Below are 18906 nucleotides of genomic sequence, written 5' to 3' on the forward strand. Positions count from 1 at the left end.
TCAGTACTTTGTTAAAGCATCTTTGGCAGCGATTACAGCCAAGTCTTCTTGGGTATGACACTACAAGCTTGGTACACCTGTATTTGAGGTTTTCATCAAGGAACTCTGTACTTTGCTCCGTTCATCTTTCCCTCAATTCTGACTAGTCTCTCAGTCCCTGCCGCTGAAAAACATACCCACAGCATGATGCTGCCACCACCATGCTTCACCGTAGGGATGGTGCCAGGTTTCCCCCAGACGAGACGCTTGGCATTCAGGCCAAAAAATTCAACCTTGGTTCCATCAGACCAGAGAATCTTGTTTCTCATGGTCTGAGAGTCCTTTAGGTGCCTTTTGGCAAACTCCAAGTGGGCTGTCATGTGCCTTTTACTGAGGAGTGGCTTCCGTCTTGCATAAAGGACTAATTGGTGGAATGCTGCAGAGATGGTTCTCCCATCTCCACAGAGGAACTCTGGAGCTCTGTCAGAGTGACCATCGGGTTCTTGGTCACCTCCCTGACCAAGGGCCTTCTCCGCCGATTGCTCAGTTTGGCCGGGTGGCCAGCTCTAGGAAGAGTCTTGGTGGTTCCAAACTTCTTCCATTTAAGTTTGATGGAGGCCACTGTGTTCTTGGGGACCTTCAATGCTGCAGAAATTGTGTGGTACCCTTCCCCCGATCTGTGCCTCGACACAATCCTGTCTCGGAGCTTTCCGGACAATTCCTTCAACCTTATGGCTTGGTTTTTGCTCTGACATGCACTGTCAACTGAGGGACCTTATATAGACAGGTGTGTGCCTTTCCAAATCATGTCCAATCAATTGAATTTACCACAGATGGTCTCCAGTCAAGTTGTAGAAACATCTCAAGGATGATCAATGGAAACAGGATGCACCTGAGCTCAATTTCGAGTCTCATAGCAAAGAGTCTGAATACTTATGTAAATAAGGTATTTCTGTTTTTTTATTTTCTATAAATTAGCAAATATTTCTAAAACCTGTTTTCACTTTGTCATTATGGGGTATTGTGTGTAGATTGATGAGGATTTTATTTTATTTTATCCATTTTAGAAAAAGGCTGTAACATATCAAAATGTGGAAAAGTCAAGAGGTCTGAATACTTTCCGAATGCACTGTATTTGATGTAAAAGGTTGTGATGTCATAGGTCAGAGAGAGAGAGAGATGGCGTGTGATGTGTTCTTACGAGCCAGGGGTGTGGGATCTCAGGGAGGGGCATCTGAGGGGGGGCCGGGAGGCTGCTGTGGACCTCTGACTTGAACGAGGGCTCTGAGAGAGGAAGAGAGAGATCAAATTAGTATCAACAAACATAAATGCAATGGTATGGATTAGGTATGATGATGTGGTATTGAGGTAAAGTGTGTGGATTGAGGGTATGTAATGGCTGTTGGTCTGGGTTGAGGACTGACGTTGAGTAACGGCTGTATGATGGTGAAGGTTGTGGTCTTTAGCGTTGAGGATCGTGTGGAGGATGTTGGAAATGTGAGAGTCGAGTGAGGTTGTGTAAAGGTTGTATGTAAGGTAATGTTGCAGTCACTTTAACCCTACCTATAGGTACATACTGTATCTACCTCAACTACCTCATACCCCTGCACATGGACTCAGTACTGGTACCCTGTGTATATAGCCAAGTTATTATTACTCAGTACTGGTCCCCCTTGTATATAGCCAAGTTATCATTACTCAGTACTGGTACCCCGTGTATATAGCCAAGTTATCATTACTCGGTACTGGTCCCCCTTGTATATAGCCAAGTTATCATTACTCATTGTGTATTTATTCCTCGTGTTATTATTTGTCTATTATGTTTTTCTCTCTGCATTGTTGGACGGGCCGTCAGTAAGCATTTCACTGTTAGTCTACACCTGTTGTTTACCAAGCATGTGACAATTAACATTGTATTTGATTTGATAATAGTTACGGTTCTAACCTTTAGCATTGAGGACCCTGTTGAGGATGTTGGAGATGAGCCTCTTCTTCTCCCTGACCCCAGTGCTCAGATACTCCCTGTCCAGCAGGTCCAGGAACAGCCGCAGCTCACACACCAACTCATCCATGGCTTCAAAGAGACACAGAACACACAGTATTAGAATGTTAGACATCATCAGGGTTGACGGCAATGTCTTGGTTATGGATAAATACTAAAAAAAGTGATGTGTGTGAATGACGTCATTGATTTCAACAATGCTGGCAAAACAGTTTCAACAGCCTCCTGTCTGAGGAAATGGAGACAGAAGAACACCTCAGTTGTTGTGCAGAAGCCTCCTGTAAGACCTTCACAGTGTTAGATAACACAGACCCAGGCTGGCACTGCTACAACAACTGAGGAATCTTCCACCCAGCTATCAACGCTGATTTACAGCTCTGGGAAAATACACCTTCACTCCCCTTCATATAGCAAAACAATAGACACGGCCCATGTAAATACATAGCTGTGTGTGTGTGTGTGTGTGTGTGTGTGTCTCACTGGGAGTGAGAAAAGGGTATGGTTCTCTCAGGACATGTTATGGATCGCTTCACATTGAGTTTATAGGGGTGATATGAGGGTGTTATGAGCTGCACATCAATACAGAACCACTCTGCAGATGAAGAACACCCCTCTGCTTTCAATAGTTCAGCCCTTTCAGTTCCAGCAGAGCCTGTCATCAACATGAGATGTGATTATGTTATTGCTGATGACATCATATGAACGCTAAAGAGGGGAGGTTATAGTTGGTTAGCTCATCATATAAATCATAGGTCCTGTCTGTGGTTAGTTCTGTAGAGAATTCACCAGTACCCCACGGAGACAAAACACACACACACACACACACACACACACACTCATGATGGAACTGTCTGTATCGTCTACTCCCTGCAACGTCATAATTCCTCACAGACCATGCTGGTGTGTTTTGGATGATTCCATTAAATCAGTTTAGTTAAGGAACAATAGTGGTGTTAGGGAGGTATATTTTGATACACCTACACTATATATAAACAAAAGTATGTGGACACCCCTTCAGATTAGTGGATTCGGCTATTTCAGCCACACCCGTTGCTGACAGGTGTATAAAATCGAGCACACATCTCCATAGACAAACGTTGGCAGTAGAATGGTCTTACTGAAGAGCTCAGTGTCTTTCAACGTGGCACCGTTATAGGATGCCACCTTTCCAACAAGTCAGGTCATCACATTTCTGCCCTGCTAGAGCTGCCCCGGTCAACTGTAAGTGCTGTTATCGTGATGTGGAAACGTCTAGGAGCAACAACGTCTCAGCCGCGAAGTGGTAGGCCACACAAGCACACAGAACGGGACCGCTGAGTACTGAAGCGCGTGAAAATCGTCTGTTCTCGGTTGCAACACTCACTACAGAGTTCCAAACTGCCTCTGGAAGCAACGTCAGCACAATACCTATTCATCGGGAGCTTCATGAAAATGGGTTTCCATGGCTGAGCAGCCGCACACAAGCCTAAGATCACCATGCGCAATGCCAAGTGTCAGCTGGAGTGGTGTAAAGCTCGCCACCATTGGACTCTGGAGCAGTGGTAACGCGTTCTCTGAAGTGATGAATCACGCTTCACCATCTGGCAGTCCGACGGACAAATCTGGGTTTGGCGGATGCCAGGAGAAGGCTACCTGCCCCAATGCATAGGGACAACTGTAAAGTTTGGTGGTGGAGGAGGAATAATGGTCTGGGGCTGCTTTTCATGGTTCGGGCTAGCCCCCTTAGTTCCAGTGAAGGGAAATCTTAACGCTACAGCATACAATGACATTCTAGATGATTCTGTGCTTCCAACTTTGTGGCAACAGTTTGGGGAAGGCCCGTTCCTGTTTCAGCATGACTATGCCCTAGTGCACAAAGCGAGGTACATACAGAAATGGTTTGTCGAGATCGGTGTGGAAGAACTTGACTGGCCTGCACAGAGCCCTGGCCTCAACCCCATCGAACACCTTTGGGATGAATTGGAACGCCGACTGCGAGCCAGGCCTAATCGTCCAACATCAGTGCCCTACCTCACTAATGCTCTTGTGGCTGAATGGAAGCAAATCCCTGCAGCAATGTTCCAACATTTAGTGGAAAGCCTTCCCAGAAGAGTGGAGGCTGTTATAGCAGCAAAGGGGGGACCAACTCCATATTAATGCCCGTGTTCGACGAGCATTATTTTGGTCATGTAGTGTGTATTATTGAGTAATGCATTATGTCATTAGGGCCAGGACGATACCAGTATCGCAATATTTCTTCCATGCCAAAAATGAAAACAAGCAGACCAACCTCTTTGGTCCTTTAAAAACCGGCTGTATGTAAAATATTGTGTGCTATAGCTTGGAAAATAAATAAATGTGACTCTGGATGACAACATCATGATGTTTGTTTCCAACATTAGGGATGTTTTCTTAAAGAAGTAAAATCAGTTTTGTGTTTTGTTTCCTTGCCACGATACTAACGAGTATCACGATACTGGTATCATTCCGGCCCTATATGTCATAGTAAATGGTAATGCAATTATCGGTATCCCATCCCCATGTGAAACCTGACTGACAGCTAATGAAACGCTTTGGAATGTTCTTAGCACAATAGCAGAGTGTTTTGGGCATAGTCTCAATTCACATGAGTACAGTACACATTGTTTTTGCCAGACACCTGTGATTATATAATATCTAGTTTCCCTGTAAAGGATCCCCTTGACCTCTATGAATGATAGGGATGTACAGTTTGAGGAGGGTGGCCCAAACTTTTGATCGGTTGTCTGGCATCGAGATTGGTGCATACCGTTGTCTGGGAGAGAAATTTGGTTCGAACACACGCCCATATTTCACTCTCAGCCACGGACAAGACTAGGAGTCTCTCTCTCGATATAAACAGAAACTTTCACACATTCCTGTTTTAATCGTATTATCCTATGAGAGAGGGGGAGGCCAGGAGGGAGAGAGAGAGAGAGAGAGAGAGAGAGAGAGAGACAGACAGACAGAGAGAAAAAGAGAGGAGAGAAAGAGAGAGAGAGAAAGAGAAAGAGAAAGAGAAGAGAGAGAGAGAGAGAGAGAGAGAGAGAGAGAGAGAGAGAGAGAGAGAGAGAGAGAGAGAGAGAGCCTAGGACTAAACAAGCACATCAATATCAGGTTAAAATAGCAGTTGGCAACTTAGAAACAGATTTTCGATCAGTTTTCCAAACCCCAGACCAACACTTAGTCATGCTGAACAATGTCTTTAAGGTAGTCTTGGGCCAGTTGGGTAAATGGCAACAACAACAAAAACTGCATGACAGCATTCATGGGTTACAGCCTACTTTCATAATGTACACGTGTTGCAGCCAGGAGTCTTAAGAGTTTTATTTCCAATTTCACAGTGTATTGTATTGGTGAGCTCATGCCTTTGGATAGACAAAGAATGAATGGCTTAGCCTACCTCTAACAGGGGTGGTCAAAACGCGTGGTGGTGGAGCAACAATATGCAATAAAATCCCAGATCGCTTAAGGGAATTAGAACTAGGTGGCATGGGGCGAAGACGACCACCCTCAAACAACCCTCAGGGCTACGAACTAAAACACCAAACCATGCAAATCTCTCTCTCTCTCTCTCTCTCACACTCTACACTAACAAAACTCCCCATGTCAACAGGCTCCGATGCCAAAGGCAGCTTCTGGCTGGGCCTTCTAAAAACACGAAACCCCACCTTGAGTCAAGATGTGGACACACCTAGAACCTACAGGAGAATGTCTCAGCTCGGGGGTAGTCAGTCATGATTCCTGGACCAAGCAAGAGAGGTGAAGGGTTGTGAGGAAGATAATGGACATTTTGGGTCTAGGTGAACATGTTTGGGTCTAGGTGAACACGTTTGGGTCTAGGTGAACACGTTTGGGACTAGGTGAACACGTTTGGGACTAGGTGAACACGTTTGGGACTAGGTGAACACGTTTGGGACTAGGTGAACACGTTTGGGTCTAGGTGAACACGTTTGGGACTAGGTGAACACGTTTGGGACTAGGTGAACACGTTTGGGTCTAGGTGAACATGTTTGGGACTAGGTGAACACGTTTGGGTCTAGGTCTTGTTTGGGACTAGGTGAACACGTTTGGGACTAGGTGAACACGTTTGGGACTAGGTGAACACGTTTGGGTCTAGGTGAACATGTTTGGGACTAGGTGAACACGTTTGGGACTAGGTGAACACGTTTGGGTCTAGGTCTTGTTTGGGACTAGGTCTTGTTTGGGACTAGGTCATGTTTGAGACCTTCTGCTTTAACTGATATAAATACCAGTCTTCTTTTTTAAATTATATTTTACGGTGTCCTAATTTAAAATGGACCGACTGTATACACCCGCCCACCATACTTTCTTTAGTTTGTGTGTGTGTGTGTGTGTGTGTGTGTGTGTGTCTGTCTATCAGTTGTTTGTGTGAAGTCTGACAGATCCTTAAACCCTGCCCTACCCTCTCCTGTGACTGCGATGATAGGCCCTAGGCAGTGTGTGTGTGTTTAAGAGCTGGTCCTGACTTGAAAGGCTGTCAAGTCCCCAGACTAAACACAACAGACATGGCGTGCTACAGACAATACACATTTTGGTAAATAAGAGACAGAGACTGACAAATACACACCCACAAACTTAGGGCAAGAAAATGAATCCTATATTTTTATCTCTCACCTTAAAGAGACTGCATTTCCCATAACAACATGTGTCACTACTCCATTAAGACACATTAACTGCTAGGCAACCTACCTACAGATGTAGGATCTTAATTTGACCACCCTGTTGTTGCAAGGAAATGTCCTGCACATCAGGAAATTGCAAACGTGCAGTGTATTCAAGGTTGAAAAATGTCCATTAATTATAACCCACATAATAATTCACATTTTCTGTTGCTGCAGGATTATTTTCCTATTGTGAGAAAGTGGTCAAATTAAGATCCTGCATCTATAGGCACAACCCAACGAACCCCTCAAACACACAGGAAGAACAGTGGGTATATTTACACAAATTAGAGAGAGCATCATCATTATCCATCCTATAACCAGTCTGTCACGATTGTCGTAGGGAATAGACCAAGGCGCAGCGTGATGAACGAACATGTTTAAACTTTATTATCTTAGGTGATAATAGACAACAATAAACCAAATAAGAAACGACTCGTGAAGTCCACGGTAACAATGACCAACACGGAACAAGAACCCACAAACACAAAGGGAAAACAGACAGTTTAAATATGGCTCCCAATCAGAGACAACCAACGACAGCTGACACTCGTTGCCTCTGATTGGGAGTCACTCTGGCCAACATAGAAATAAACACAACAGAAACTACCAACATAGAAATCTAACACATAGAATGAACACACCCTGGCTCAACATATAGAGTCCCAGAGCCAGGGTGTGACAGTACCCCCCCCTAAAGGCGCGGACTGCGACCGCGCCTCAACTTGAACAAAACAGGGGAGGGCTGGGTGGGCATACCTCCTCGGCGGCGGTTCTGGCTCCGGCCTTGCCCACCACCCTCCAATAAACCCCCCATAGCGCCCCTGGTCCGGTCTGGCCCCGCTGGCTGGAGCTGAACTGGACGTAGCAGGAGCGGTTAGCTTCAGCTCCGTTGTGGAGCAGTTGACCGGTACCTGATTAGGCACCGGTGACCCAGGCACGGGTTGTGCCGGACTGACGACGCGCACCCCTGGCTTGGTGCATGAGGCAGGAAAGGACCGGACCGGGCTGACGATGCGCACCCCTGGCTTGGTGCGTGGAGCAGCAACGGGCCGGACCGGGCTGACGATGCGCACCCCTGGCTTGGTGCGTGGAGCCGGAACGGGCCTCACCGGACTGACGATGCGCACCCCTGGCTTGGTGCGTGGAGCCGGAACGGGCCTCACCGGACTGACGACTCGCACCCCTGGCTTGGTGCGTGGAGCCGGAACGGGCCTCACCGGACTGACGACTCGCACCCCTGGCTTGGTGCGTGGAGCCGGAACGGGCCTCACCGGACTGGCGACGCGCACCGTAGGCTTGGTGCGAGTGGCAGGAACAGGCCGGGCCGGGCTGGCGACGCGCACCGTAGGCTTGGTGCGAGTGGCAGGAACAGGCCGGGCCGGGCTGGCGACGCGCACCGTAGGCTTGGTGCGAGTGGCAGGAACAGGCCGGGCCGGGCTGGCGACGCGCACCGTAGGCTTGGTGCGAGTGGCAGGAACAGGCCGGGCCGGGCTGGCGACGCGCACCGTAGGCTTGGTGCGAGTGGCAGGAACAGGCCGGGCCGGGCTGGCGACGCGCACCGTAGGCTTGGTGCGAGTGGCAGGAACAGGCCGGGCCGGGCTGGCGACGCACACCGTAGGCTTGGTGCGTGGAGCAGGAACAGGCCGGGCCGGGCTGGCGACGCGCACCGTAGACTTGGTGCGTGGAGCAGGGACAGGCCGGGCCGGGCTGGCGACGCACACCGTATGCTTGGTGCGTGGAGCAGGGACAGGCCGGACTGGGCTGGCGACGCACACCGTAGGCTTGGTGCGTGGAGCAGGAACAGGCCGGACTGGGCTGACGACGCACCCCGTAGGCTTGGTGCGTGGAGCAGGGACAGGCCGGACTGGGCTGGCGACGCACACCGTAGGCTTGGTGCGAGGAGCAGGGACAGGCCGGACCGGGCTGGCAACGCGCACCGTACACTTGGTGCGAGGGGCCGGAACAGGCCGGACCGTACTGGGGACACACACCACTGGCTCTACCTCGGGATCTGGAACGGGCCGGACCGGACTGGTAACACACCCCAGTACCTCTCGCCGTGCCTCTACACCTTCCTTCCCTGCTTTGACCAGTGGCCCCCGTAACCTGGTGGCCTTCTGAATCCGCCCCTTTTCTGCCTCCGTCAGCCCCGTCGTCCATGCCGTGTGCCCCCCCATAAAAATTTTCTGGGGTTGCCTCTCGCCTGTCCGACGTTGACACTGCTGACGCCGCTGCTCCTCTTTACGGCGCGCCTCCACCGTCTCTTCCCACGGACGCCGATCCATCCCGGCCTGTATCTCCTTCCAAGTCCAGGATCCTTTCCCGTCCAATATCTCCTCCCATGTCCAGGCTGCCTGCTCCTGGACACGCTGCTTGGTCCTTGTATGGTGGGTTTTTCTGTCACGATCGTCGTAGGGAATAGACCAAGGCGCAGCGTGATGAACTAACATGTTTAAACTTTATTATCTTAGGTGATAATAGACAACAATAAACCAAATAAGAAACGACTCGTGAAGTCCACGGTAACAATGACCAACACGGAACAAGAACCCACAAACACAAAGGGAAAACAGACAGTTTAAATATGGCTCCCAATCAGAGACAACCAACGACAGCTGACACTCGTTGCCTCTGATTGGGAGTTACTCTGGCCAACATATAAATAAACACAACAGAAACTACCAACATAGAAATCTAACACATAGAATGAACACACCCTGGCTCAACATATAGAGTCCCAGAGCCAGGGTGTGACACAGTCTCTCATGTGTACTACAACTACTAATCTAAACCATATATAATGTAGGTTAGACCATAAGGTTATGTAATCTGACATATCTGTTTAAAAAACCTGAGCCAAGCTTCTGAGGGAGCACTGGCGTTCTTTGCTCTTTTCAAAAGTACTGCTCCACTTTGATGTCCGATGATGGATCCCGCCCAGACTCCATGACTTGACTGAGCCAATGGGCATGAGATACTCCAGACCTGGACCAATGACAGGCTGTTTATATGTGCACTGCACGCATGAACCACCAAACATAGTTTGTGTGCAGTGCAGGTATGCTTGAATTCACTTTTCCATAGAATGTCAATCTCAAATCAGCTAATGCAGTATATAAAGTCTCATTGTCGGATATAGGGTACAACCACATAATCTGTTGCTTTGTGGGCAGAATGTTGCACTTGGACGGTGGAGACGTTAATTGGGGTGGTTTATGGTCTGGCTTCGTCATGGTTACCCCCCTCGCCCCAGTCGCCACAACACAACAGGGCATCGCTCAACGCTGGCTGCACACAGCTCCTTATTTCAAACCCCAACACACACACACACACACACACACACTACAGCCTGGCTCTTCCAGATGACCCTCCTACTGTGCCCCCCCTCCCCTCCCCTCCTCCTTCTTCTCTGGGCGCGGTTTCCCAAAAGCATCTTAAGGCTAAATTCATCGTTAGAACCTTCATAGGAGCATCGTTAAATCTCCGAGCTGTTTCCCAAACCTTCATTATTAATGTTCCACTTGAAAACGCTCGTAATATAACCCCTCAGGCCACTCGTAGAACAGCCAAGTGCGTCGTTAGATGCTTTTTTGCCCTCCCGCGTCACTTTATACACAGAAGATCCTCGCTAAACATAGGATCACATGGTTTATCCGTCTCTCTGTTACCGCTGATAACTTCAGAACAAAGTTGACTACAAATACAAAGTTGCCAGTGTCTTTGTAGCTTGTTTTTGGTCACAGGTCCAGGAATGGCTGAAGGATTGCAATATTTACCTGGAGCTAACCCTGCAGATAGCACTACTGGGTGATCTGAAAAGTCATAGTCAATAATATAATAATACTTTTAGCAAAAAAAAATATTTTCAATTTACAATCTGTAGAAACAATGAGAATAGAAAGGTTCAGAATTTTTGTGAAACATCACCGTACAGTTGACATTTTTTTGGCAAACAGAAATCCAATATGGATGGTGTTAAGAGATAGATGGGAGGTGTTGAATGGAGCTGAAGGATGGGACTAATAACAACTAACAACAATTAATAACTAATGTAAAGCATACTGTGTCCATAATAAGTATATAGGTTATAGGTTGAGAGCTTTTGTGAAAGAGCACAGTTAGAAAGATATGGCATATAGAAGCAAACCGGATGAACATCATGAAAATGATCGGAGAAGTTGAGGGTAGAGGAAGTTCAGGAGTAAAAACAAACAAAATAGAATTATTGTAAAATTGACTGTGTCCATAAAATGTATATAGTATGTATAAGCTGGAAGTAGAGGCCAAAGCATTGTTGTTCACTAGTTTACTCCAATTAGGGAAGGGGTGGTGGGGTTGGAAAGTAATATAGGGAAATATTTTTTTTTTAAGGATATGTATATATATGTATGTATATGTATTTATTTGTTTGTATTTATTTGTATATATATATATATATATATATATATATATATATATATATATATATACACAGTGGGGAGAACAAGTATTTGATACACTGCCGATTTTGCAGGTTTTCCTACTTACAAAGCATGTAGAGGTCTGTAATTTTTATCATAGGTACACTTCAACTGTGAGAGACGGAATCTAAAACAAAAATCCGAAAAATCACATTGTATGATTTTTAAGTAATTAATTTGCATTTTATTGCATGACATAAGTATTTGATACATCAGAAAAGCAGAACTTAATATTTGGTACAGAAACCTTTCTTTGCAATTACAGAGATCATACGTTTCCTGTAGGTCTTGACCAGGTTTGCACACACTGCAGCAGGGATTTTGGCCCACTCCTCCATACAGACCTTCTCCAGATCCTTCAGGTTTCGGGGCTGTCGCTGGGCAATACGGACTTTCAGCTCCCTCCAAAGATTTTCTATTGGGTTCAGGTCTGGAGACTGGCTAGGCCACTCCAGGACCTTGAGATGCTTCTTACGGAGCCACTCCTTAGTTGCCCTGGCTGTGTGTTTCGGGTCGTTGTCGTGCTGGAAGACCCAGCCACGACCCATCTTCAATGCTCTTACTGAGGGAAGGAGGTTGTTGGCCAAGATCTCGCAATACATGGCCCCATCCATCCTCCCCTCATTACGGTGCAGTCATCCTGTCCCCTTTGCAGAAAAGCATCCCCAAAGAATGATGTTTCCACCTCCATGCTTCACAGTTGGGATGGTGTTCTTGGGGTTGTACTCATCCTTCTTCTTCCTCCAAACACGGCGAGTGGAGTTTAGACCAAAAAGCTCTATTTTTGTCTCATCAGACCACATGACCTTCTCCCATTCCTCCTCTGGATCATCCAGATGGTCATTGGCAAACTTCAGACGGGCCTGGACATGCGCTGGCTTGAGCAGGGGGACCTTGCGTGTGCTGCAGGATTTTAATCCATGACGGCATAGTGTGTTACTAATGGTTTTCTTTGAGACTGTGGTCCCAGCTCTCTTCAGGTCATTGACCAGGTCCTGCCGTGTAGTTCTGGGCTGATCCCTCACCTTCCTCATGATCATTGATGCCCCACGAGGTGAGATCTTGCATGGAGCCCTAGACCGAGGAAGATTGACCGTCATCTTGAACTTCTTCCATTTTCTAATAATTGCGCCAACAGTTGTTGCCTTCTCACCATGCTGCTTGCCTATTGTCCTGTAGCCCATCCCAGCCTTGTGCAGGTCTACAATTTTATCCCTGATGTCCTTACACAGCTCTCTGGTCTTGGCCATTGTGGAGAGGTTGGAGTCTGTTTGATTGAGTGTGTGGACAGGTGTCTTTTATACAAGTAACGAGTTCAAACAGGTGCAGTTAATACAGGTAATGAGTGGAGAACAGGAGGGCTTCTTAAAGAAAAATGAACAGGTCTGTGAGAGCCAGAATTCTTATTGGTTGGTAGGTGATCAAATACTTATGTCATGCAATAAAATGCAAATTAATTACTTAAAAATCATACAATGTGGTTTTCTGGATTTTTTTAGATTCCGTCTCTCACAGTTGAAGTGTACCTATGATAAAAATTACAGACCTCTGCATGCTTTGTAAGTAGGAAAACCTGCAAAATCGGCAGTGTATCAAATACTTGTTCTCCTCACTGTATATATATATATATATATATATATATATATATATATATATATATATATATATATATATATATATATATATATATGTATATATATACACACACACACACACACACACACACACACACACATATATATATACATTTGCGAGAAGAAAAAAAAACATATGGGGGATTGGAAGTGATGCAGACAATTACATTGATGGAAGTTACAATCTATCTGCAATATTAAAGCTGATCTAACCCCCCCCCCCCCCCCCCCCCATAAAAAAAAATACAAAATTAAAAAGTTGCCAGTGTCTTTGCAATTGATACAAACAAGCGACGTAGGCTATAAAAAGATGCTTCAAATGAAAACCGAGATGACTGCATTAAAATATCAATTGTAGGCCTGTTTCAATCATATTGAAATAAATGTGATGTTCAATCAATTGAGTTCTATTTTGGCTACCATCTGTAATTTGTCTGTAATTTGTCTCAATATATTTAATGATGTGTTGCCTAACATTCGCAATGATGTGCCAAATCTATAATTCAGAGCATGTTTATTGGGTAAGCATTACAATAAGCCGCCTCAACATTTGCAGCCGTAGGTAGTAATATCTCTCTAGAAGCTGATCCGTCGTCAGTATTGTGAAATAATACTAATGTTAATGAAATATTTGAATTTTTTTTACATTTTACATGTTAGTCATTTAGCAGACGCTCTTATCCAGAGCGACTTACAGTTAGTGAATACATATTTTTTTTGTACTGGCCCCCCGTGGGAATCGAAGCCACAACCCTGGCGTTGCAAACGCCATGCTCTATCAACTGAGCTACATCCCTGCCGGCCATTCCCTCCCCTACCCTGGACGACGCTGGGCCAATTGTGCGCCGCCCATGAGTCTCCCGGTCGCGGCCGGCTGCGACAGAGCCTGGATTCGAACCAGGATCTCTAGTGGCACAGTTAGCACTGCGATGCAGTGCCTTAGACCACTGCGCCACGAATGGAGAAACTGATCCGAGAGCAGCGCTCCCCATCTTTCGATCCTACCAGTATCGACACACGCTCTAACGACGCCCTTAGCGACCATTCTCTGCCTTGTGTTTTGGGAAACACGTTACATCTTCGGCCGTTGTAGGACAGATGCATCGTTAAAAACACTCGTAAGCCTAAATTCCATCGCTATGGGGTAACCGGTCCCTGGTCTGTTTGGGTTGGGTTGGCACTTCCCTTCCTCCCTCGGTCTGGGTGAACTGAGTGCCTTACTCCAGGGTCTGTCGGCACAGTTCCTCCAGGCGGTCCACACCCATGCTCAGAGAGAGGAAGGCCGATCTAGCGGTGTCGAGAGCGGGGGAAAACACGCCACCTCCCCTGTGCCTCTGGAACTCTTTCTCTCTGGAGCCCCCGTTTGACCCAGAATAGTTAACCTGGGGACTATTTCAGTAGATTGCAACGTTCCAATGCAATCAGATAGAAATGGGATGTGTAGAACAAACATGACTCGACTGTCGTGCCAGCTCTTTGCATCATATTTCTACATGAATAAGCCCCGAAACTCTGAAGACCAGACTTGGCCTGCAGGCCACCAACACCACAATCACAAGGCTCAACATCATATCAAACCATGGTCATAAAAACGCAATAAACCTTTAATAAACCACTCGTGCTTTTGAGTCCTTTCCCCTGAGAACCGTACACATGTACTGTAAGATGAGGAGATCAGTGGCGGTGTTAGTCTATGATGAGAGACAAGCGTTCTCTATCGTGGTCTGTAATTACCAGGGCTCTTGTCTGTGTTCCACGGGGCATGACAAGGAAACATCACAGTCATCTATATCATCTCTATTGGTGCCAAACCCATAGAGAATGATAGAGGCCTCTAGTGGCCAAAAGGCTATTTTAGCATGGGAAGCGCCATTGAGGGCTTCCACCATGCTTCCGCCATTTTAAAGTAGGCAAAGAAGTCAACTGGGTGGGCATTCCTATGGGTTGTAGCCTCAATGGCGCTGTCCATGCTGTCACAGACGCTATAAATGGCACAGATATAAAAATTAGTCCTCTATCTATCTCCATGGCCAAACCACAAACATCCGAGTAGGACTGATCGACTGCTCAAAACCTCATCTGAGAGAAGTGAAGTTGGATTCTGTAGTTCTGGGAGAGACAGGGCACAGAAAGAGGGAGGGAGAGAGAGGGAATTAAGGGAGAGACAGAAAGAGACAGAGAGAGTGAAGCTCCTCCTGTATGTGTAAGAGGATAATTACAAAGCACTCAATGTGAAACCACACCACAGGGGGGGGGGGGGGGGGGGGGAAGAAGAGGAGAGGATGGTGGTTAGAGGCTCCGGATTTCGGTTGGACTCCTCTTTCTTGGAGGAAAGAAAGGATGGAGGAGACTTGGTGGTGCAGGGAGGATGGCATTCCATCCTGGACTTTTGTAATGTCACCAGCCATCTGCATTCAACCAATAAAGAAAGAAAGCCAAAGAGGATAGTGTGGCTGATGAACAGTCTATCACCATGGGAAGGAAGCAGATGAGATGAACATTCTGGTTCCGATCCCATACTTAAAGTTTGTGGTAAAGATCGAGCCATCCATGTATTGGCCCAATGCCAAGTTATCTACTGCGATGTTCAAAGTCAAGCCACTTACCCTTTGATTGACAGCTCCTAACCAGACAGTCTTTGATGCATCTATTCACATTAAACTCCACCCAAACACAGACCACCCTTCCTTCTTCCATCACTTCCAGCCATGTCGTTGTTTTTATTCCCAAAGCCACCCTTGTGCCCCTCCCTAAATCCACGACCCCACATTTGGCTGAGACAGACCCCACCCTAACCCTGTAACGCTAGCGGTAGTTCCATCCTCCATCCGGACCACCTTAATCTTCAATCTTCGCCCCAGACAGACAAGCTAACTAGCTTACCGGCTCATCCTCTTATAATAGACTTAACCGCCTTGATATCAGGCTACCGGCTAATTAGAAATGATGAACAACACTTGTAGCCGTTATTGCCCCGAGGATATTACCAAAGAGCGCAGGAGTAGTCTTTTATAATGACTAATACTGTATGCATTTGGAGATTATATCAGATGGCCATGCAAAACCAATGTCACATCAAGTCAAAGGGCCTTGGATTAAGGCGCAGTTACACTATATGACAGTCACACCATATGACAGTCACACTGCATGACAGTCACACTGCATGACAGTCACACTGCATGACACAAATCTCATAAGTCTGCATATGGCTCTTCATCACATTGGTTTATTGACAGGCGAGGTGAAGGGGCCAGGGATCTCCAAATTAGTGTTGAAATTAAACTCTCTGTGATTGCATGCAAGTTCAATGACAGATTGACTTTGGTGAGGAGGGATTATAAAAAATAAATTAATCTCTCTTCTCCTCTTTGTTGGATCGGATTTTCCTGCTGTTGAAAGTTGGTCCTGATTGATTTTCTGACACGTGAAAGCCTTTAAAATCCATCATCATTGGGGTGCTGGGTAGGGTTTCCCTTTCCCCTAAAACCAGAACTAAAATGGGCCAAGGAACGAAGGGGGCTAAATCACTGACACCATGCACAGGCACCCAACACGGTGCCAATTAATGCCACATCGTCCGGGGGTTTCCAACCCAGGGGAAAACTACAATAATAAACAGCAATAAACACATTAACACTCCATTCGTATTGCTCCCAAAATGGCACCTCGTAAGAGTTTAGAAACAGGGACTTGCTGAAAGAAAAGTATTTATTTCTAAGTGCCAAGCTATTTGTCCGCTGATAGTACCCCCACTGGTGGATAGGATGATCGCAACGCAAAACCTAAAAACACCCTCTCCAAGTCCCAGCCCTCCAGCCAAAACACACTTCTTATGTGGCGTGGAGTAGAGATTACAGCATTACTACACAATGGTTTTCTGTCGGGGACCCCAACAAATGTGAAGCCGGAATATGTCACCGAGCTACCTGATACCACGCAGCTGCCAACACAAGTAGGCTGGAAGAGTCTAGCGCTGAAGCCAGGTTTTGTTATTGTAGGGATACAGTCTCCTGCAGAGAAACAAGAGATATGGAGCCACTTGGTGTTGTCACACCACGACTATGTTATTGACCTCAGGGAAAATCTTAAATGACCTCTTGGTTGACCTTAAGTATGTGGTCCTACATAACAGATGAGTTGTAACACCATGGTAACAGTTGAGTGGCACCACCACAATAATATGTGTAAAGTAATATGATACAAAAATAGCTTCATTTGCGTAAAGTAAGCCTAATATGACACCAAATTGGATTACGAATAACAATGGAACATAAACATTCCACGGCTGCTATAGAAACTAACGTTGCCCTATTTAACTGGTGGTACACAAACAAAAGTAATGCCCCCAAATCAATGAGCGAGTAAAACTCATGCTCAATATGGTACCCCAAGCGCGCTTCCTTGGATAAAAGCTGTCACCGGTCACTTCGTCTCGAGTCAGTGGGCAGCAGCTGCGCCCAGCGAGGGCATCATCCAGTGATTATCATGTGGGACTGCCTGTACGCCGTAAGAGCTGCTGTTCATCAGTGTAGTTGGGGTGAGGGACGGGAAAGGACGGGGAAGGCTCAGGTTGAAACCAGCTAGGCTACTGCAGTCGCAACGCATAATTCCATGGACAAAAAAAAACATGACCCTAATGATGCTGTCAGGAGCCAGCGGTGGCCAGCAGTCTTTCCAGCCTCCAGCTCGCAGCACCCCTCTCTATGTCTCTCTCGGTGTCTCTGTGTCTCAGTTATGAGAGGAAACATAACTGCACAAAGAACTGTATTCATTAGACGAGTTTTCATTGTAGCAAAGCTGCAATGGCATTTTACAATGCAGGTTGATAATGATAAACAATAATGCAGTGTTAGTATTAGGATATACATTGTTATAAGCCATTAATTATCGTGACGTGATATAATCCATTCTCCCTCTCCGCTGCTTTTCACTTCCAGTGAGTGTGTTGACTATTGAACTGTTTCGTTTTAAAAACCAACAGACTATCAAGGGGTGATTGTAAATAGATTTTTCTGATACATAACAATAATTTCTGCGGCAAGCTGTTGGCGCCACCGAAACAAAGCGCATGATGACCTTAAAATAGACACTCACCCCTGGAAGCGAACAAAATGGGATCGCTCCGCATAGTTGCTTCGCAGCGCATCTAATCGCCAAACAGCAAACGTAATCTGGCACGTTCCCGGCAGCTGCCGAATATCAATAAAATCCTTCTCTCCACTGGGCAGCCGCCAACGACAGGCCCTCGTCTGTTTATCTGAGGATAGATTTGCCCTGCGATAGCAGCTTTGAACTGCCTTTCTTCACCGTGCGCTTTAGGACCAACCAGCAACGTCTCGCGTCTCCTTTCAAACTTTTATCCGGCTATTTTCTCCTCCTCTTCCCTCTTCCCTTGCTTCCTTCCGTCTTCCTCCCTCTTTTCAAAACTCTCGCTAGTCAAACTGCCTGTGCATGCATGGTCTGCTCGGCTCAGAAACAGAGCGGATCTTGTTTGAATGCTTGCATCTGCAGTCTGTCACCACGGTGCTGACAGGCAGCTATAATATGGAGAGCTAATCGTGCCTTGCAAACAAGTGCGCCGAGGGAAGACTTAACTTTTAAATCTCTCCCAGTCTCTCTTTTTCTGTATCTCCTCTCTCTTCGCTGTAAAATGAGACGCAACTCTTTCTCTCCGCCCAGCGTTCTCTCTGTCTGGCAGTTTGAAGTTAGCTCGGGGAAAAAATAAAACACGTACGGCTAGAGAAGGGTTAGCCCCGCTCTCCCCCTTTTGCTCTGGGACAGATGGGATATTAAACTCGGGCTGGCTCGCCTCTAGGGATGGGGGAAATCGGCAGTTTATGGTAATAGTAGGTAATTAAGGACCGGTCGCGTCTGTCCGCACACAGGGGCCGAATCGTGCGGATTTTGTGTCGGAAGGGGAGAACAAACGCCAGCCATGACAGATATGAAGGAGAGCGCAGCTCAAGTTGTAATACAGAGATACAGCAGCAGGACATACCTACCTCCTGCAACTCAAGACTCAACAGTGTAGAACAGCTTAGGTAGGTAGGCTATGGAAACGCTGAACTGAAAAGTTTTACCATGTGTAAATTGACACATATGAAACAAGTCAAATCACATTTTATTTGTCACATGCGCCGAATACA

The 18906-nt window shown here is 46.5% G+C and overlaps 1 protein-coding gene across 1 annotated transcript in view; it reads right to left on the minus strand.

Annotated features, from left to right (window-relative positions):
• The window catches only part of LOC311125315 (actin filament-associated protein 1-like), a gene marked incomplete at its 3' end in the record, with an annotated part of 44507 nt that extends 26566 nt beyond the window's left edge, over window positions 1-17941 (minus strand). Inside the window, exons 1-3 of the mRNA XM_084199368.1 lie at window positions 17855-17941; window positions 1925-2053; window positions 1181-1263 (exon numbers count right to left, since the gene is read on the minus strand). Of these exons, the coding sequence (XP_084055494.1) occupies window positions 1181-1263; window positions 1925-2053; window positions 17855-17906 (264 nt within the window). The remainder of the gene's footprint in view (window positions 1-1180; window positions 1264-1924; window positions 2054-17854) is intronic.
• Between the last annotated feature and the right edge of the window lie 965 nt (window positions 17942-18906).

The sequence above is a fragment of the Coregonus lavaretus genome (genome assembly GCF_964263955.1).
Source record: "Coregonus lavaretus genome assembly, contig: HAP1_SCAFFOLD_1865, whole genome shotgun sequence".
NCBI lineage: Eukaryota > Metazoa > Chordata > Actinopteri > Salmoniformes > Salmonidae > Coregonus > Coregonus lavaretus.